Source organism: Lissotriton vulgaris, chromosome 5 (genome assembly GCF_964263255.1).
Source record: "Lissotriton vulgaris chromosome 5, aLisVul1.2, whole genome shotgun sequence".
Taxonomy (NCBI): domain Eukaryota; kingdom Metazoa; phylum Chordata; class Amphibia; order Caudata; family Salamandridae; genus Lissotriton; species Lissotriton vulgaris.
The window spans coordinates 1,467,234,136-1,467,255,626 of record NC_141693.1 but is presented as its reverse complement, the minus strand read 5'-3'; the positions used below and the strand labels follow the sequence as shown (position 1 = coordinate 1,467,255,626).

General features: G+C 48.4%; 1 protein-coding gene across 1 annotated transcript in view; it reads right to left on the bottom strand.

Moving 5' to 3' along the window:
- RAB7B (RAB7B, member RAS oncogene family) overlaps positions 1–21,491 on the bottom strand; it is a 169,951-nt gene that overhangs the window by 53,688 nt on the left and 94,772 nt on the right. Inside the window, exons 2-4 of the mRNA XM_086923424.1 lie at positions 7,595–7,656; positions 5,819–5,945; positions 5,025–5,240 (exon numbers count right to left, since the gene is read on the bottom strand). Of these exons, the coding sequence (XP_086779550.1) occupies positions 5,025–5,240; positions 5,819–5,945; positions 7,595–7,656 (405 nt within the window). The remainder of the gene's footprint in view (positions 1–5,024; positions 5,241–5,818; positions 5,946–7,594; positions 7,657–21,491) is intronic.

Below are 21,491 nucleotides of genomic sequence, written 5' to 3'. Positions count from 1 at the left end.
GGCAGCAGCATAAGAGATGTAGCCAGGATTCTCTGTGGAAATTGCATAACCAGCAGGAGATGATGCTGTCAGTACGAGCCCATTTTGGGTTGAAATCTAAAATCTTGAGGGCCGTGAGGCGCAAGTACAGAATTTTCTTTCTTGCTTGGGCTGAGAGTGAGTCTCGCAAATATGGTTGAGCTTTCCCAGGAGTATATGACTTATCCAGGGCCAGTGTGAGGGAGTTGTACCGGAGTGATGAAAGATCCAGTTCAGACGAGATGGTCTGGACTTGGCGCTTCACAGCTTTGGCACAGGCAGAATAAGGAATTTCGTGAAGGGGCATGCTCTTTGCCTCGATTTTCAGTTGGTCTATTGCTTGTTCCAACTTGGAGTGCTATGGGGAACCCTCTGCCCTGAAAATGAATTTTAGGAAATATTTAAGATTGTTTTCAGGGGCTTTCAGTATTCTGATGTAATATTTTATTTGGTCCCCCTGTAGTGCCAAGTCCAGTCTGTGCAATCCTATTTCCAGCCTTAGCCTGGTGTTCCTTGCTTGTCTAGGAGCTTGTAGCACGGTCTTGTGAGCTTTTATCTGGGCTGCATTGATGACTTTCTCAAGTGAACCTTAAGTGAACCTGGGAAGGCTAAGGGATCGTAAGTGATTGCGGGAATTAGTTTTGCCCTAAGTACAGTCAGCATGGGTTCTACAGATGGACTTTCTAGGCGATGGCTTAAACGTCCGAGAGACAGAATTATTTTGTTCATTCTAGGTGTTAACTCCTTTATGTCTTTGGCTGCTGTGGCCCTCTCCTACACCCATACCCCCAAATAATTGTAGGATGTAGCTGTCCTGATTTGGTGCTCACCCAAAGAAAATGTTGCTTGTTTTTTGTGAGGGTATTTACCAAAGATTACTATCTTGGTCTTGCTCTCATTGATCTGTAGGCTATTTTCCTTGTTGTATACTGGAAGACTATTTAATGCTTTTTGGAGCCCCACCCTGATGTGGTCCAAGATCACTGTATCGTCTGCATGCTGGAGAGTTCCCAGGGCCAACTTCCCCAATCTCGGAGGTACTAGGTTGGCGTCTTTCAAGGCTGGCCCCAAATATGCTGTGTACAAGTTGAATAGTAGGGGGGGTCAAAACACATCCCTGCTTTAGTCCAGTGTTAGTTTTGATTCTTGATGTCGCAATTGTTGGACTTAGTTTGACCTGGACCCATGTCCCCTCGTAGAGGGTTCCCGGGATACCTCAAGATTCGAGTTTTACCCATAACTGTCTTCGATTGACTCGGTCGAAGGCCGTGGAGTAGTCTATGAAGCAGCAAAACAGGAACAGCTTATTACTCAATACGGCTTGCTTCGAAAGGTGAGAGAGTGCTAAGATGTTGTCCATGGTGGACCTATTTGCCCTGAAGCCAGTCTGGAAAGGCGGGAGGATACCATTGTTGGCCGCCCAAGCCTCTAGGTCCCTTAGTAATAGGCGGGCGTAAACCTTTGCTTCTATATCAAGCAGGGTTATGAGCCTATAATTAGCAGGGTTCGAGTGGTCTTCCTTCTTCTGTATTGGAAATAAGACCAAGCCTTTCCAGGAAGTTGGCAAAATTGCTGTGAAGAATGAATGATTGTATAGCGGGGTAAGTATGGATGCAAAAAAGGCAGGAGCGGCTTTGAAGACTTGGACCTTGAATGCCATTTGGGCCAGGCGCCCCATCTGTTCTTATCGCCCTAATGTACCTTACAGTCTCCTCCACTGTATAAGTGATGGGCTGACTGGGCACTGTAATTTCTTTCTGCACACTCTGAGTTTTAATGGTTACAGCTGCCACCTGTGACCATTCTGGGTTGAGAGAGCCCATCCTGTTTGCTCCACAAGTGTACAGACCCCTCAGGTACTGTTCCCCCACATTGCCTGTAACACTATTTTCTTTGTGCTGGCTTCCAGAGCTCAAACTATTGATATATCGCCATAGCTTGCTGTTGTCTTTTTCTTTAATTAGTGAGAACAATTTAAGCCAGTTCTTTTCTGTCCACTGTCTTTTCAACTCCCAGACTTTCTTCTTATATGTAGCTCGCAAGGCAGGGATGGAGGTCATCTGTGACGAGTAGATACCTTTCCTTTTTGCCTTAATTGCCTTATTAAGAGCTTGTTTACTTTGTGTCAGGCACCTCCATTTTCTTCGTTCCGGCAAGGATTGATTTGAGTGTGGGCTGCTTCTTGGTTGGTTGGTGTTACCCAAGTTCTTCTGTAGATCTGTTATCAGTGTTTCCCAAAAATGTGTGATGTTCTTTATATCTTGTGTCTTTAGTTCCGCCTCCCTTTTGGCTACATACTCCAACAGGTTATGACTAAGGTTGGCTGTCCATTTTATTCTTTTGAGGGCTAGATGACGTTCATCGCCTGTGGTTGTGCCAATTGTTTCCTGGGCTTCCTCCAGTTCCCGGGCCAGATTAAAGGAGGCAGGGAGGGGAAGAGGAAATGGTAGAAGAACCTTTAAACAAATTTCTTTTAAGTATGCAGACAGATTACAAATCAGTGTTTGTGCAAAAAAACAAAAGATTGTTAAAAAAGGATACAATGGGTGTTAAGTTCAATGCCGCTTCTTCCTTGCTGGGAACAAGAATTGTGACAGTTCTTAACAGAAAATAGTGGCACAGAGTTGAGGCTACAGAGGGGCAACGCGTGCTAAAAAAATTAAATAAAAAATAAATAAACAGAGAAAGGGAAGCGAGCACCAGATTTGGGTTATGGGCAAGGACAGCCCCACGCAGCTATGGAGGAGTGTTGCGGTATCTATTCCAGGTTTCTTTCTGGATTGGGGTCTGTATCCGTTACTGTGAGTCCTTTTTCTTCATCACCCTATGTGCAATATCTTTTTGTACGCGGGGTGACATCAAGGGGACAGAAAAAGTAGTGCGCTGTACTCAGCAGGTACAGGTCAGGTATTCCATGGAAAGGCTTTGAGTACCTCAAGTTGATGAGAAGCGGGGAGCATGGGGGTCTTCTGCCACACCACGTGGATGCACTTCTTAATAACAATTTAAAAAACTAGAACCGAAAAAGAAACTGCTGCTATCTACTAAATAGTATGGTAATGAATTGTCAGTTATGTGAAACGGCATACGTCTGGAGAGACGCTGAGTAATCTCATACTCAAAAACGTATATGTTGCCATGCTGTGTTTTCCACCGCATTTATCAGAAATGAATAATTGGGTAAAATATAACGCTGTACATTGTTAAGACAGAAGGGCCTGACAGCCAGACGGCTGAGCTGCCGAAGATCAATAAAGGTCTTCAAGCTCCAGGATGCACCAGTGACAATGCTGGTCACCCGCCAGAGATTTGTTCTTTTACGGTTTTGACCCTAAGCAAGAATTGATGAATTCACTGCCTATTTTTTAGATTAATCTTGTGTACCGGTTTTTAACCTAGGATCTGTACATTTATACTTTACACAGGTTGTTACCTTTTGTATGTGTACAGTAAAGTCTGTTGTTAAATACATTTATCTTTTCCTGGATTCTGACAAGTGAGCAAAATAATGGGGCCTCATGGGGCAGTACGTGTTTCACTCCATTTCTCGGTCCCCTAGTCAGCGCATGCACCTTCTCTTCTAGAACATTTGGTTTCTACCAGTGGGCTTAGAGGTCACTCATTGCTTACCACTGGTTGGCTTCATTGTCACTCTCTTTTCATTGCTTCTTAGTGGACAGTTTCGGTAAGCCTCCTTCATCTTCATGTGTTTGTCCCTTCAATGGAGCATGAATGCATTACTTGTGTCCTTCCTCTGCTCATTGTCTTCGGTACAACTTTTTTCTTTGTGTTTAAGCACTCTACAAGAGTCTGTCTTCTTGACCAGTTGATCGCAACCACATGCCCCTTTCTGTGTTCCTTCTCCAACCAGCCCTCCATTGTCTGTCTGCGTGTCCCCAGCCTCCTGCTCCATTGTCTTCGGCTTTCCCCATCCCCTCTCTTTCACCATCTGTTATCGTCAGCCTGCTCCTAGGCCCTCTCCCAACTTCTGTTGTTGCCAGCTTGCGCCCAGGCCCTCCTTCCATCCGTACTGCTTTCTACCCCATCCCTCTATCTGTTTTGTCTCCCATCCCCCACTCCATGTTTCCTCCTTACCCTCCTCCCTTCGTGTTGCCAATCACTTTCCACAATGCAAGAGACAAATAAAACACTAAGACGCAGCCTGCCCTGACAGTGTCATAGCATTTTTCCCACACTCTCCTTTGTTTTGTTACCCCCACCCCCACATGCCCTTCCTCTGTCTTGTCTAGGCCAGCAATTTAAAAATAAAAGCATGATGATGCGACCAGGGCTGGCCACATCATACTGCTTTAAAATGCTTTAGCCTTGCTGCACAGCTGCTGTACAACATAGCTAAAAAAACAAAAAACAAAGACAAATCCAATAGATCTTTCGTATGCGAGACATATGCTCTTTGCCAATGCTTGCTAACACCAGATTCCCACTCATAGTCCCAAATTTATCTAAGACGTAATCCATTGCTGTTTCAAATACACCACACAAATAAAGGTAAGCAAAGCCTAACTATATATTACGTTGGTAAATTTATTATACATGAGTTGGCGGGCCAGATACCTGAAATAAACCTGCTGAGATGGCCTGGATGCTGAAGTACTAATGCTCCCTCTCATTTCACCTCTCAAGAACAGGCAACAACTAGGGAGAAGATCAGAAAAGAACACAGAACTCTTCAAGAATAAAATATGTGCGCATAGTATTTGTGTTGCATTGTGCAGCGCAGCCCTCCAGACTCTGTTTTCCTGTACACTTACCTCTTGTCCCTGTGTTTTCCAACGATTTAAAACAAGATCTTGTTTTATGATCAGCAGCTGACTTTTAGGTTAGATTTCCAGTGCCTCAGACCTGCAAATAGGCCACTTAAATGAGGGAACAGCCTTTAAAAAGCAATTTCCAATTCTACCCTAAGGTGAAGCGGTTCCCAACATTTGAAACTTGGAAAGAGTGCTGTGGGAGGTGATAAGTCACCTTTAAAACAAGCTACTCACCTGTCTATCTTCCAGGTCAATCTTATTGCCCAACAGTACGATGGGGAAACCCTCCAATGGGATTCGCAGGTTATCCAGAAAGTTCTTTCTCCAGTAGTCAAGACTCTCAAACGACTCCGCGTCTGTGACATCAAAGGTAAGTATGCATGCGTCAGAGCCCTTATAGAAGGATGCCACCATGGGCTGGAAGCGGTCCTGGCCACCCATGTCCCAGATCTAAGGGCCACAAAACAACAAGCTCTGTTACAGTTCAACACATCACTTACACCTGGAACAAAATGAGCAGGTTGTAAAGAGAACCTTTTTTTAAATTTAGAACCTACCAGAAACAGCTTGCTTGTTAAGGGAAGGGAACAGAAGCAGAAGGGAAGGGAAGTGGGAGAGAAAAGGACTGTCAATTTCTCTTTTAGGGGGAAACATCCTTTACAACGCAACTTTTACCACGCAGTGCCTTTACGACGCAACTTTTACAACGCAAACCATTACAACGCATTGCGCTGGGGGGCGCTCTAGGATAGGGAATAGGTTTAATTTACTATCCAACACCTTCCCTACTATCCACGGGGACTGGAGTTGGAATAGTAAATCAAACTATTCACTATCCAGCGCCCCAAAGCACTATGCGTTGTAAAAACTGCGTTGTAAAGGCATGCGGGGTAAAAGCATGCGTTGTAACGTCAAACATCCCTTTTTGGTGTTAAATGTTTCCGATGTGACATGTAACCAAAGCAATGCAGAAAAGAATGTCCTGAAATTGCTAAATCAGACAGGTGACCTGCTCGGAGCTGACTCACCTGAAGCCTCAGGGTGGTATTCTCCACCTCAAGGTTTTTGGACATGACATGAGCTCCAAGTGTGGTCCGGTAATCATCGTGAAACTTCTTGTGCACGTACCGGTGCAAAAGGGAGGTTTTCCCAGTCCTGATGTAAGATACAAAAGTAACATTAGCATTTTCTGGAGTGCAGAGACCAAATAGTCAGCAATTTCTGCCCATGGTTCTACAAAACCGGCTACAAATTTGTCAAAGTGTCAAGTAATAGTCCAGGGCATGGAAAGAACAACAAAACTCCATGTACACCTTAAGCAGGTGAGGTTGTTGTAGAGCCCCATTTGTGAGTTCCAGGTACTTAGCCTTCCACCCATGTTTGTGGGAGCCTCTGGCATTGAACCTAAGACCTCACCCTGTCATATTGCTCCATGCTTCATTATAACCACAGCTTTAGGAATTCTTCTATGAGAAGGGTGCTCAAGGCCAACAACGAAAAGTTGTCCCTGCAGGTACCTATGGTAGTGAGATGTGAGCAATGCAAACTGTACAAGTATTCGGTGAACAGGGTCAGACTCCTCAATCGGGACTCAGACAGACTCAATCGGCAAGTTACTAGATATTATATCCTGAGCACACTGGGACAAGAAGTCAGATCACACATACCTTGAGAATGGGCACACTGAACAATGGTATGCGCATATATTGTACAAATACTGCATATGTGACTACTTATATGAACCTGAAGTTACCAGATGAACACATTTTAAGAGCTGTCAGGGATACCCTGGGGCTCATTTATGAGGCTGTGCGTCACTTGTACGCCGCTGGTGCGTCACTTTTTGTGATGCACCAGTGGCGTAAAACATGCGCCTTGTTGCGCCATATTTACAAAGTGACGCATCTAGGTAGATGCGTCACTTTGTAAACCCCTGCGCCACATTATACCTGCGCCAGGTATAATGTATGCAAGGAGGGCGTATTGACGCAAGAAAGGGTCGTAGAAGTGACGCAGTGAAATCTATACCATTTCACTGCGCCACTTCTAGGATGCAAAAGCGTCAATATCTTATGCCTGCCTCACAGCAGGCGTAAGACTGACGCAGGCCCTTTCACATGGGGCTTGCCCCATGTGAAAGGACGCATTGCAGGAGTTGCGTCACTTTTGTGACACATTCCAGCAATGCGTCACTTTTGCGCCATACAGATACGTCAGAAATACTGACGTATCCTTGCTCAATGATGCGTCATACTGTAAATATGACGCATCATTAGTGTCGCAAGGAGGGCGCAATGGAAAGTGACGCATTGCTGTTTTCACACAGCGATGCGTCACTTTTCATAAATGAGGCCCACTGTGTTTATGCGCATCAGCATAAAGGTTAACGGAGTATGGAACTGACAGGCGATAAAGTTGAGGACTGAGATACTTCGTCAGTGCTGTTGGGACTGATGGGATGGCACATTATAAATATCATGTATCCGTAGACCGGAAACAGCGTCCACCAATGACTGTGAAGACCAGTTAGAGCAAATCCTGTCATTTCCTGTTGGCAGTTTATTATATAACTAAATAAATCATGGCTGCGATCTACAACTCATTCCCCACTCTAGATGACGTCAGTGTGTATCATGACCTCTTTTTTTTTAACAAAGTAAAATGTTGACACTGTAGAGGGATTTAATTAATAATTGCTTGCCCTCGCAAAAGCAATGTTGAAGAATGGCTCAAAAGGAGATCTGATTGCTCAATAGTGTGTGATAATCACTGTTCATGCACAGGGCCAGAAAGTAATTACTTACCCTACAGCTCCAAGAATGACTATTTTCAGATCCACTTTCTTAGCAGAAATCATATAGACATGCTATAAGAAAATAAGAAAGGATAGAAAGGCACAATGTGTATGTACATCAAATTTATTTGCACATTAGAAAATGCAATTATACACAGTCTGCAGTTCCATATGCACTATATTACTATTCGTAAAATAGAATGCTAAGACCCTTAATCCGAGTGGCCTGGTGTGCACATACCCCGGGATCATTATTTTTCGGGGCAATAAACATTTCCATTGTATTATGTCACAATATCGTTAGCAAATATATCGTCAGACAGAATATTGTACCCTAACTATAATACACTAAAATATCGTCCTTTGACTCCAATGTGGCAATATTTTGGACACAATGCTCCTGTGTCAGACAATATATTGGTTATAATATTCCGATACTAAACATCACCAGTTACAAGCCTTCTCGATACAATGGAGATTTACATGCAGACGTTGGCGATTTCCGTGCCAAAATCAGTATTTCTTGGCAACTACATGGTAATTTCTGTAAGTTTCACCTGCCGTTATTGACTTGGGGGGAAATTGTGGGAGTGACTATCACATGCACTTAGCGCCATGAAACCTTTCCGTGCGCTCTATAAATTTCCCCAACTTCAACTTCAACTTCATGCAATTTTCTCCTCATTACTTGTAATTCTGATATTGACTGTTGATTAGTTGACGGCATGATTACGCTGTGCAGCTAAATCATTTGATAAGCAGCTAAAACACCATTCACCTAAAGGAGGGAGTTTTGAAGGTCTAGCATGTGATTTCTTACCTGAAGGGTCTAAAAAAGTTGGCATGCCCCACCCAACAGTACTGTTATGCTGGAAGACCAGTTGAACGTTGACAGGTCCACTGAAGATAGAGGATCAGCAGTGTGCTTTAAACATATATGCTGCTGTCAACATTGCAATGCCCCAAATAACAGAATCTGACTCCCCCTCTTGCCTTACTGAAATATGTGGATTGCAAGGGAAATAAAGAAGCAGAGGCAGTGGGTGAGGGTGTGTCCCTCCTTCCATGTTTTCACAGTGACAAAGGAGCCATGGAAAGGGAGGTGGGATTCTTATTAGCTCCTGTGCCTCCTTTGGCTCTGCCAAATGAAGTACAAGCATTTGCAATGCAAGAGGTCTTGCCTTGCGGGACCTTATAAGTTTGTCTCCATGCAGAACCTTATATTGGGTGTTGTACTATTTAATGTTCCTTTGGGCGCAAAACAACTGGTTACATAAAGCCGAATCCACCGCTGATCTATTGAAAAGTGTTGGTCATGTTAAGTGCAAGAGATCCCACGAAAGATGGCTGATTCGGACGCGGTTCAGTTGTAAATTATTGGCCATGTTTGCGTCGGCCATGTTACGTGGGGGTGATCCCATGAAAGTTGTTAACAGAGGAGTTAAAAAAGCGCTCCGATCCCTTGTGGTGGAGTTTGTGCAATGTGAATTCAAAAAAATAAAGCATCCAAAAGACAAATAGATGAATGCACAAAACCCTTGCAGGGGGTAACGAGCGCCTGCGGTAGCGTGAACAAATAAGCACATCAACTACACCACGCATGGGGTGGAGTTTGTGCAATGTAATTTTTTTTACAAATAGAGCGCATACATTGCGCTTAATATCAAAGCTCCCTGCTCCCCTTAGACGAGGAGTCGAAAAAGCGCTTAGATACCTTGAGGTGGAGTCCGGGCAATATTTTTTTTTTTAAGACTGTCCTTAAGGTTCCCGCTATGTGTGCAGAATGCTAATACACAAGCCATCACCCAAAGAAAAAAGTAGTGCCCACAAATGCACGTTAATTAAAGATTGTAGCTGAGACAGTCTGCAGGGAGGATTTAAAACAACAAAAGTGGGAGTAATTAGACATGCTGACCAAACAGAAGCATTAATTTATAAAAGGCATGAATGGGAATGAATGAAAAAACAAGCATTTACAATGCAACGGTCTCGCCTTTGCAAAAGTTTGAGCTATTGGCATTGTAAATTACAAAATTGTTATTTATATGATGGTTTTGAAAACAGATAAATAAATGGCATTGTCATTTACAATGCCAATAGCTTAATCTCTCCCAAATGCGAGACGTATTGCATTTGCACCCACACACACAAAGAGCCACATACACAGAGCCACACACATACACGCACAGCCACACACACAGAGCCACACGCACACACACACACAGAGCCACACAGAGACACACACAGAGCCACACACACAGCCACACACACAAAGTCACACACAGAGCCACACACACAGAGCCCCACAGAGCCACACTCACACAGAGCCACACACACACAGAGAGCCACACACACAGAGCCACACACACACACACACAGAGCCACCCACACCCACACAGCCACACACACACAGAGCCCCACACACACAGAGCGCCACACACACACACACACACACACACAGCGCCACACACACAAAGTCACACACAGAGCCACACACACAGAGCCCCACAGAGCCACACTCACACAGAGCCACACACACACAGAGAGCCACACACACAGAGCCACACACACACACACAGAGCCACCCACACCCACACACACACACAGCCACACACACACAGAGCCCCACACACACAGAGCGTCACACACACACACACACACACACAGCGCCACACACACACACACACACACACAGAGCGTCACACACACACACACAGAGCACCACACACACACACACACAGAGCGCCACACACACAGAGCGCCACACACACAGAGCGCCACACACAGAGCGCCACACACACAGAGCGTCACACACACACAGAGCCACACACACATACACAGAGCCACACACACATACACAGAGCTCCAGAGCCTAATTCCAAGAGCCAGCAAAGGCTCGAAGCATCAGAACCAGGTTACACAGTATTCCCTTTTCATGGCTGCCTGCCCCCTCCTTCCTCCTTCCCCCTCCCTCCTCTCTGCAGCCTGTTCTGCTCTCTGAATCAATGATCAGTGCGATTTCCAAAGCTGGTCCGTCAGCATTCGGGCAGTCATTCCCCAGTTTAGGCTGATCACCTACTTACCTACTCATTACCGAGTTGTCTAACCTAAGGGAAGGGACGACGGTGGCAGCATCTCCCGACCCCGCTTGGCGCCTACCTTGGTATTGAGCGGAAGCGCTGCAACAAAGCGCTCTAACTTACTGTTGAAATTGATTAATAATATTAATAAGTCCCAGCACTGACCCCGCACCTTTTGTTTTAAAATTGATGTTATAATTTTAAAAGCCTGCACTTACTTGGACCGATTGTTTTAAAATTGATGTACTAATTTTAAAATCACTCGTTACTGAATCACTAGCGCCTGACAGGGCTCAGAGGGGCTCCCACAGCATTTTTGGTTGTCTTTGCTCGTTGCTCAAGCCTGCCCGCCCCGGTCCGACTCGGTAGCCTATACCGTTGAGCGGAGGGCGGGGCAGGCAAGAGCAAGACACACCCAGGAAGGCGAGCGGTTAGCGCTGCAGCTCTCCTCTTCATAAGGCTATATAGCCCTCGTCGGCCATAGCGCGCAGCGGTTGCGCGCAGTGGGGCGCCGTAGCCAGCGCCGAAGATAAGCCAAAGACCAGCCCGTCTGCGCCCGTCCGCGACAGGACGGGGCCAGGGGGCGGAGGTTATGGCGGGACACACAGGTGTACAACTAACATACACCTCACAGGTATTATTAAAGATCCTAAAGTTTTTACCGACGAATTGTCAAACCAGGGTGGAACATAGCCTAGAGGGCCCTTTTTCATGCCGCCATTGAAAAACTCAATTTGAGGCGGGAGCTGTGGCTAGTAATATTTCTCACGCCATCCCTAAGCGTTTTCTCCCCGGCAATGAAACAAAGGTCCATAACCCCAAATATACAGAAAATGAGGGGAACAACATCCCTCTGAAAACCAAAAATCTGCTATGTAATATTAGATCCCTACCGAAACATACTGTAGAAGTATGGGACTTGATCACTTCAGAAAATCCAGACCTATGCTTCTTGACAGAAACATGGCTCAACCCACATTCTATCCCTGCCATAACATTGGGAATTCCCATAGGGTATAAAATTGTTAGGCTGGACCGTCCCATTAAAGTTGGTGGTGGATTAGCGATTGTCCACAAACAAGAAATCAATGTCACGGTGTTGGACGAAATATGCACCCCCGACTTAGAACTACTGATTTTCAAAATCCATACCTCGAGCAAATATAGTAGAAAGGGAGCACTAGTATACCGTCCCCCTGGGCCATGCTCAAATGTATCTACTACTTTGATGGAAGCATTGGCACCCCATATACATGACAACTCTGACTTCCTCCTTTTAGGTGAAATTAACATTCACAGTGAGTTAGATCTTAACAGTGAAGCGCAGACACTATTGTCAGACCTTGGCACACTGGGTCTAAGGCTAATTAATAGCGAATCCACCCATCAGGCAGGACATACGCTAGACCTAGTTCTAACAAATTCCCTGCAGGTTGAGTGTAGATCCCCTTATCAAGTCGAATGGACTGACCATTTTATAATCAAATTTTACACCCCCACTCCTACCTCATATGATATCGGAAACACTGCCCTAGCAAATAAAAGAAGACCTTGGCACAAACTGACCCAACAAGACTTCAACAATAAATTTGTAGCACCGACATTGAACGCCAATGAGAGCATTGATAATGCCCTACATAAATACGAAGAAACACTTCTCAAAACTATAGACGGCATCGTTCCGCTAACAATTTTTAAACCTAGACCTGCACACAAACAAGAAATCTGGTTTTCAGAGGATCTTAGATTGCTCAAGCAGGCCGCAAGAAAACTGGAGAAGAAATGGAGGGCCTCTCGCCAAGATAAAGACAAACAACTATATAAAAGCTCTCTGAAAACATATCACAAAGCTATCCGGGCGGCGAGGAAAAATCATATTGCATCCCAACTACTGGCAGCTGGTAATAACCCCAAAACACTTTACCAGATTTTAGAGACTTTTATTAAACCCACAGCCTGTGAAAGCTCAGAAGTGGCTTCACAGCAACTTTGTGACAACATTTCCCAGTTTTTTAACCAAAAAATCGATGCAATTTACAGCAAAATCACGCTCTCGAATCAATATAATACTAATGATAATGACCTCATTACAAACCTGGAAATAGAAAATCCGATTATGCACTCCCTCTCTGTCTTTCCCCCTGTCTCTATTGAGGAAGTAGTAGGAAGCATCTCTCAGATAAAGAGTGGATCTCCAAGGGATACTATCCCTGCACGGGTTATGCCCATTTTAGCCACGGTTTAGGGACCTATTATCCAGAGACTAATTAACCTCTCACTGAGCACAGGACAGGTTCCAAAAGGATGGAAAAAGGCTCTGGTAAAACCGCTCAGGAAAAACACTGCTACTCCATGGGAGGAGCTAGCCAACCTTAGACCCATATCCCTGCTCCCGTTTTTAGGCAAAATTATTGAAAAACATGTAAATAGTAATCTGTCTAAATACATTGAATCTGCTGGAGTGCTGGACCAATCCCAATCTGGTTTCATGCCCAGACACAGTACGGAGACCGCTCTGATGTCAGTCGCAGACGATCTACACATGTACCAGGATAGGGGTCACTCTGTTATCCTGGTACTGTTGGATCTGTCTGCGGCATTTGACACCGTCTCTCACTCCACCTTGACCACCAGGCTAGCTAACATCGGCCTGAAGCAGGAAGCCTTGGCATGGTTGAGGAGCTTTCTGACTGACCGCACCCAGCAAGTAGATATGGCCACATACAGGTCAGAGGAAGTTGGAATCTCCAAGGGGGTGCCACAGGGCTCTTGTTTGAGCCCCACCCTCTTTAACATATATGTGGCACCCCTGGCTAACATCATGAGAAGATACGGATTCATCCCAATATCTTACGCGGATGATACGCAACTCCTCTTTCCTTTTAAGATCTTTACACCTGAGGTCAGAAACTCCTTCTCCCAGGGCATGAAAGCAGTGGCACGATGGATGTCCTCCAACTACTTGCAGTGCAACGTTGGGAAGACAGAAGTCATGTTGTTTGGCGAGGCAAAATTGCTCTGGACCCCAGACTGGTGGCCACAAGATTTCGGCCCAGTGCCCAAGCCTAAACAAACTGTCAAGAAACTGGTAGTCCGATTAGATCAGGAGCTCACTCTCAAACAACATGGCAACCAGGTGGTGGGAGCCTGCTTTCATGTAATTGGTATGCTGCGAAAAATCTTCCCATTACTACCCGATACTACTAGGAAGACGCTGGTCCAGGCGCTTGTCCTGAGTCGTCTGGACTATTGCAATGGCTTGCTCCTGTCTGCCAATGAGGGAGTTATGAATAGACTTCAGGTGGCCCAGAACACAGCTGCTCGCCTGGTTCTGAACGCTCCTCCCCGCACGCCTTCTAAACCTCTGCTGACGAAACTACATTGGTTATCTGTCAGACAGAGGGCCAAGTTCAAGGTATGCTGTACCATACACAAAAGCCTGAATGGAATGGGTCCTGTATACCTGACTACCAAATTTATACCTTATACTCCTTCTCGGACACTTAGATCAAGTGAACAAGGCCTTCTGTGTGTACCCAGAGCAAAGAAGGCCAGACATGGAGCAAAAACACTATCAATAGCCGGACCCTCTCTCTGGAATAGTCTCCCAATATCCCTCAGGTTATGTGTAGATCACCTTCCTTTTAGGAAAATGCTGAAGACCTTCTTGTTTAAACAGTGGACTAGAACAGCTTCTAAAAGCCCTTCTTCTTAATTCTCTGTAGAAGCCAAAGGCGCGGAGATACTCCTCCGGGAGTGAAGCCAGCGCGGTACAAACCTGCAAATAAATAAATAAAATAAATAACCTCGTTCCCACAGCTGACCCGCCTCTGCACATCTACTGAATAACACAGCAGCACTGCACATTCCCAAACAGCGGCGCTAACACCCCATGGGTCACCAGAAATGTACAATAACTGCTTAACAGGCATCTGCAATTCTATGGCAGGACCGGAGGCTTCTGATTATGCTTTCTCATTTCTTTACTGCACAAACAGCAGCGACTGAAAAGTAAACTACAATAAGTAAAAAACAACATTCCCCATGAGGCTTTGAACCACGCCTCCAATAACAGTAACCAATCACAGTGGTAACAAGCATATATAGTATAGAGACACTAATCTGGCCTCCTCTTTCTTTGCTGCTCCGCAGCCCAGATAAGTGCTCCTTACTTTGTATGCTTGACTGATCTCATGTTATGTATTTTGCCTCGGGCGTATTTGTTTTCATGATCGGATATTTACGCTGATGTTATTGCTAATACTGTGCACTGTGTACTACTCATGATCGGATATTTACTCTGATGCTATCGCTATACTGTGCACTGTGTACTGTTTCCTTGGTATTGTTCTAGTGCCTGTTAATAAAATTGCCGCGCTGTTTACTTACGCCGCTTTCGGCAGTCCCTCTCCCCCAATCTCGGAGCGGAGCTTCTCCGGCCCGCTCCGTGCCCCGGTATTGCTGTGTGGAGCGCGTGTTGCATCCGTAGGCTTTCCTCGTGCCCCTGCTCGCTGCTCACGGCTGCGGCCGCTGATTTGGAGGGACTTGGCCCCCCCCTCGGGGAAGGAGGCGCACGCAGGAGCCCGGCTGAGGCCCGGCGTGCGTCTTCAGGGCCTCACGCACGCTGTATGCGCACGCAGCCCACAATATTGTGCCGTTCAAGACGCTCTAGACGCTCTAGCCCCGGCTGAAAGGGGATTCCACGCAGTTTTGCCAGGAGCCGAGGGGCCCGTTTTTTATCACAAAAAGCAGCGTTTTCGTTCCCTTTGACAATCGGAGGTCTTGGACATTAACCCCTAACTTCCCAAAGACAGAGGAAGTGGGGTAATTAATTTTTGGAAACCCTTTTCATTCCTGATTAAGGGTTCTTTTCCCTCCGTTAGTCCTAGAGTTGGACTTTATACAGTTGCTGACTCTTGGTATTTTCGGCTCCTGCGCCTGGCACTTCCCCACCCGACGCCCCTGACTGGGCTGGCAATTCTGCTTCCCTCTGGGGATTTATAGTGGGATTAAGAGGTCCCTTGTGAATATGGCAGATACTGAGTACTGCGAAGAGGAGGGCACTGCGTGCGACTACCAGGGCAATGACGAATATTACGAGGAGGAGTCTATGGAAGATATAATTGACAAGAAGCTAGACGCTAAGTTTGATAAGGCCCTCTCCTCAGCCCTGCTTCCACTAGCCAAAAAACTGGAACTGCTGGTCCCTGGTAAGCCACTCCCTCTCCCTGCCCAGGTTCACTCACGTCCCCCTCTCCATAAGAAAGTGGCTCTTGACCCGTCCAGGCCCCACGCTCAATCCTATGATAAACTTTAAAGATCCAAAGAGGCTTCCGCTGGTGACAAGTCCTTGCCGTCCCGCCCCCCACTTCCCCCCTCCTAAAGACACCACCACTAACACAGATACGGACACAGACTCCTCTGATGCTGCACCCCGCAAGCGCTCTAAGAAACGCAAGCATGCCTCCCCTGCTGTCACTCCCTCGCCCTTTTCCTTTGACCCAACGGACATTATACATCCTAGGTCCTCTGATTGGGTTCCCCCCCTGCTGTGGTGGAATACCTGGAGTCTCATCTCCATAAGGGTTTTGATAAGGAGGTGAGAGCTCGCCTTAAGTCCGAATGCCCCCGTCCCGACTTGGCCCATAAGGTGGCCGTTACCCCAGACATCGACCCTTCCATGACTACTTTCCTCAAAAAATACAAGAAAGTTAAGGTCCTTGACCTTTCGGGGCCTTTGGCCAAGATACTGGAGCTGGCCCTCCAGGCTCAAGAGACGGGTGATGCCATCCACCCGGAGGTCCTTGCGGGTTGGGCGCAACGGGCCATTTGCATGTTGGGTAACGCCAACTGCGCTTTGGCTTCTGAGAGACGGAAGTCAGTCTTACTCCGGATTGATCCCCAGTTGGTTGAATTGGCTTCATCGGAGCCGGGTCCTTTGGCGGAAGGACAGTTGTTTGGGGACAATTTTGTAAAAGACATTGCTAAATTTGTCAATACCTTTGTATCGTTGGATAAGTCTCAAGCCTCCTTGAAGAGGGTGTTGCACCAGGTCTCTAATAGGGCCGGCCGTGGCAGAGGGCGCTCGACCGGTCGCTACTCGAATACCAGTCCTCAACGAGGTTACGCCCCGAGGCGGGGCAGAGGCTATACACAAGAACCAGACCAGGCTAGTTTCTACCCGTCGAGATCCCGCGGCTTCAGAGGTCGCTATAATCGAGGGGTCAACAGAGGCTACAAAAACTTCGACAACCAGTCCTCCGGTAAGTCAAATATGCCCCTTGGTCCCTTTGGGAGGCAGATTGCGTCTTTTTGTAAGGAATTGGACGTGTATCACTTCAGATACTTGGGTTCTACAGACCATCCAGGGCTACCACATAGAGATGTTGGAGTGTCCCCTTCAACCCTTCCCCCCACAGCCTCTCCTTTTTTCCCGTCTAGAACAGAGTTTTATCGACTCAGAACTGGAAGAATTGTTACAAAAGAAGGCTATTGCTGTCGGACCCTTCATCCCCGAAGGATTCTGCAGCAACGTCTTCCTGGTACAGAAGAAGGGTGGAGGCCAACGCTTGGTTCTAAACTGAAGAGACTTCAATCCCTATGTCACTTATCGCCACTTCAAGATGGAGGGTATCCATCTTTTACGAGACCTCCTATTGGAGAACGACTGGATGGTCCGCTTAGACCTAAAAGATGCCTATCTGACAGCCCCATCTGCCCCTCTCATCAAAAATTCTTACAGTTTCCTTGGAAAGGGCGATGGTATCGTTACAAGGTGCTTCCCTTCGGCCTGTCTTCAGCCCCTTGGGTATTCACCAAGATTCTCAAACCTGTGGTCTCGCGTCTGCGAGAGATGGGAGTGCGCCTCATTGTGTACTTGGACGACATGCTCATCCTAGCCCAAGATCGGTCCCTTCTTCTCACTCACTTGGAGTGGACGACGTCCCTGCTTCAGAATCTGGGATTCGTCATCAACACCAAGAAATCGGTGATGATACCGAATCAGCAGATGGAATTCCTAGGTTTCCTGACAGACTCTGTTGCGGCAACTGCTCCTTCCCCTTGACAAGATCAGGTCCATAAAAAGGGAGATTACATCCACTTTGACCAAGGAGAAGATTTCCTTGCGTGTGTTGGCGAGGATTGTGGGCCTCCTGGCCTTGTCGATCCAAGCCATTTTGCCCGGTCCCTTACAATACAGGGCCCTACAGAGACTGAAAATCTTTTACCTACAGAGGAAATTTCACTACGATCACCTAATTCCTCTTTGCCCAGAGGCCCGGGAGTGTTGGACAGGCATCGTGAAGGGCTCGTTCCCTCCCCGCATGACAGAGCCTGGACACCGGGCCCTCTGCAACCTACATCGTCCAAGGGACCTGCTGGCGCTGCCGCGGCCCTCTGCAACCTTCGCCGTCCTAGGGACCTGCTGGCGCTGCCGCGGCCCTCTGCAACCTACGCCGTCCTAGGGACCTGCTGGCGCTGCCGCGGCCCTCTACCACCGACATCATCGTAGGGACCTGCTGGCGCTGCCGCGGCCCGACCCTCCAGAACTCCGAGCTCGAGGATTGTGAGCTATCCATCATTTCACCTCAATACCAGATCGGTATCAAGACTGTCCCGCTACCCCCTATCCCTTCCAGAGACTAGAATTGAGAGGACCCTCGTGTCCCGACCTCACTGTATCGTGATACCTTGCTTTCAGAACTGCATATAAAGAGCGTTAACCTTATTCTTGTGTGGTGTCCATCTGTGGGGGGGAAGTTACTTGTCTGTACGATCGCTGGAGACGGCCCTCCCCGGAGGCCTCTCCCCTTGTCCTCGGCCGACCCTCCAGGTCTCCGTCTAACATTGGTGGCAGCGGTGGGATCAGAACCAAGGCGTAACGTACAGAAAGTAACTCACCCCACGACTCAACCACAATGACAACAAAAAAGAGCGGATCCGCAGAGAAATTCCAGATGGAGAAACTAGAAGATTACAACCATTGAGAACTAAAGCAATTTTGCATGGAACTAGGCATTGCTACCACCGGGCTGAGCACAAAAGAGGACTTCAAACACGCCCTAGAATCTTGGGCAGAAACGGGTGCGGCTGCACCCCGAAACCAAAACCACGAGACACCCGAAACAAACCCCACTCCGACGGAAGAAAGGAGAACGGGTCTCTCCCCGGAAGAGATCCAAGAACGAGAGAAAAGCCGACTCCATGAATTGGAGTTGGCACGGCTCCGGTTGGACGGAGAGCTGAAACTGGCGGAACAAAAGATAAACTTGGAACACTTACGGCTCCGAGATGAGCGGGAAGAGAAACAAAGGCAGAGAGAACTCGAAGAGAAAAAACTGGCATACGAACACGAGCGCAAGCTAGCCGAAATAGAAATGCGGAAACAGAATAAAGATCTAGGGGTGCCCGAGCGCCCGCACACCCCGGGCACTACCGAACCAAAGGTCCACATCCCCAAGGATGTCGTCAGAGAATATTTTCGGAACGACGACATACAGCAGTGGTTCAAGGCCTACGAGATCGCCATGACCTCCCACCGGATTGATCGAAGTGACTGGGGAGCCGGGCTATGGGGGAGGTTCGTCAATGAAGGCCGCGATGCCCTGCTACAGCTCCCAGACCACCAGATGACCTCCTATGACCACATGAAGGCCGCCCTCCTCACTCGATACGGACTCACGCCCGAGATGTACAGCCAGAGGTTCCGCGACTGCAAAAGGATCCCGGGTACAACTTGGGTCGAGTATGTGAACTATTTCAGCCGAGCCTTCGAGGGATGGATCAAGGGCAGCCACGTAACCACATACGAGCAACTCTTTAACCTCATGGTATGGGAGCACCTCTCCAACAATTGCTTCGTCGAGCTCAGGCAGCACCTCCTGGACAGTAAGATGACTGAACCTCGGCAGCTCGCCGCCGAAGCTGACCGATGGGAAAGCACTCGAGTGGCCCGGAGTGGGCCAAGTGAACAGAACAGAAACAACCAGGGTCTCCATCGCCCCCGAGGAGGAGGAGGAGGCCAGGGCCGCCCCGGCAACTCCCGCCAGCAACACCCCGCCCCCGGCCGGTCGGGGAAACCCCCCGATGCGCCCAGGGTTCCGAGCCAACGTTACTTGCCACCGGTGCCAGCGAATTGGACACTACGCCAGCGACCCGAGCTGCCCGAAGAACCAGACTCCAGTGCCCCGCCAGGTCACGGCCGCCGCGCTAGGAGAACCGGCCACCATGACCTTGGCCTGCCTGGGGGAAAGAGACATGATTCCGCGGGCTCCCCTACCCGCCAACACCAGAAAATACAGCCAGTAGGTGAACATAAATGGGCGCAAGGCCGAAGCCCTGCGCGACACCGGGGCCAGTGTGACGGCAGTCCGCTGTCACCTGGTGACCCCGGAACAAATCCTGCCAAACGTTCTTTGCCCTGTCCGATCAACCGACAATTCAGAGAGCCTGTGTCGGATGGCCTGCGTCCCCTTCGAGTGGGGAGGAGTGTCCGGCATGCTAAAAGTGACTGTCCGCGATGATGCCCCCGTGGACTGCCTCCTGGGAAACGACCTCGAGAGTTCCCCGTGGGCGGCCGTTGACAGAAGAGAGCACCTGGGGATGTTGGGCCTCCCAGACTGGGCGTGCGTGACAACCCGGTCCATGGCCGCCCGTGCCATCCCCAGACCAGAAGAACCCGAATGGCCAGCACCTCCTCCCCCGATCAACCCAGAGGAGGCCACCTTCAATGCTGATCCCCCAGAGCAAACCCAAGAAGGGCCCACTCCGCTCCAAGATCTCCCAGAACTGGCTCAGTGGCGTCAAGAGGGTGGACCCACCCAGGAACAATTTCGGCAGGAGCAGAAGACCTGTCCCTCCCTCGAGGGACTCCGACAACAAGCACTCGCCCAGAGCGCAGGAGACACCACAGGGGCCCACTGGATCTATTCGGACAATGACCTACTATACAGCGAGCAAAGAATTGCCAAATTGGGGGCCAGTCGGGTACTGGTAGTGCCCCTCTGCTTCAGGGACTTCCTTCTGAACTTGGCACCCGATGTCCCCCTTGCTGGGCACTTGGGGCAAGACAAAACGTACAACCGCCTGGTAACCCACTTTTACTGGCCCAAAATGCGAAATGACGTCTCCAACCACTGCCGGGCCTGCCCCACCTGCCAGGCCAGCGGGAAGAGAGGCCGAAAAATCAAAGCCCCCTTCCATTCCCTGTCGTAACTACCCCGTTCGAACGGGTGGGAATCGACATCGTGGGGCCCCTGGACCCCCGAACAGCACAAGGACATCGATTCATCCTGGTCCTGGTGGACCACACCACCCGCTATCCCGAGGCCATTCCTCTTCGAACTGTAACAGCACCAGTGGTAGGCCGAGCCCTAATGGGGATCTTCTCCCGAGTAGGATTCCCCCGGGAAGTCGTCAGCGACAGAGGCACAAACTTTATCTCTAAATATATGAAATCTCTCTGGCAGCAGTGCGGGGTCACGTACCGGTTCACGAACCCCTATCACCCGCAAGGAAACGGACTGGTCGAGCGGTTTAACCGCACGCTCAAGGGGATGATCATGGGGCTGGAGGAACCCCTACATCGCCAGGGGGATGTGCTGCTCCCGTGCCTCCTCTTCGCCTACCGAGAAGTCCCCCAGAAATCCCTCGGTTTCAGCCCCTTCGAGCTCCTGTACGGACACCCTGTCCGGGGGCCCATCAGCCTGGTCAAAGAAGAATGGGAAATGGCCCCCCTGAAGACCCCTCCAGACGTGTATAAGTACCTCCTGACCCTCCGCAACCAGACCCGGCGATTCAGGTAACTCGCTAAAGCCAATCTCGAGG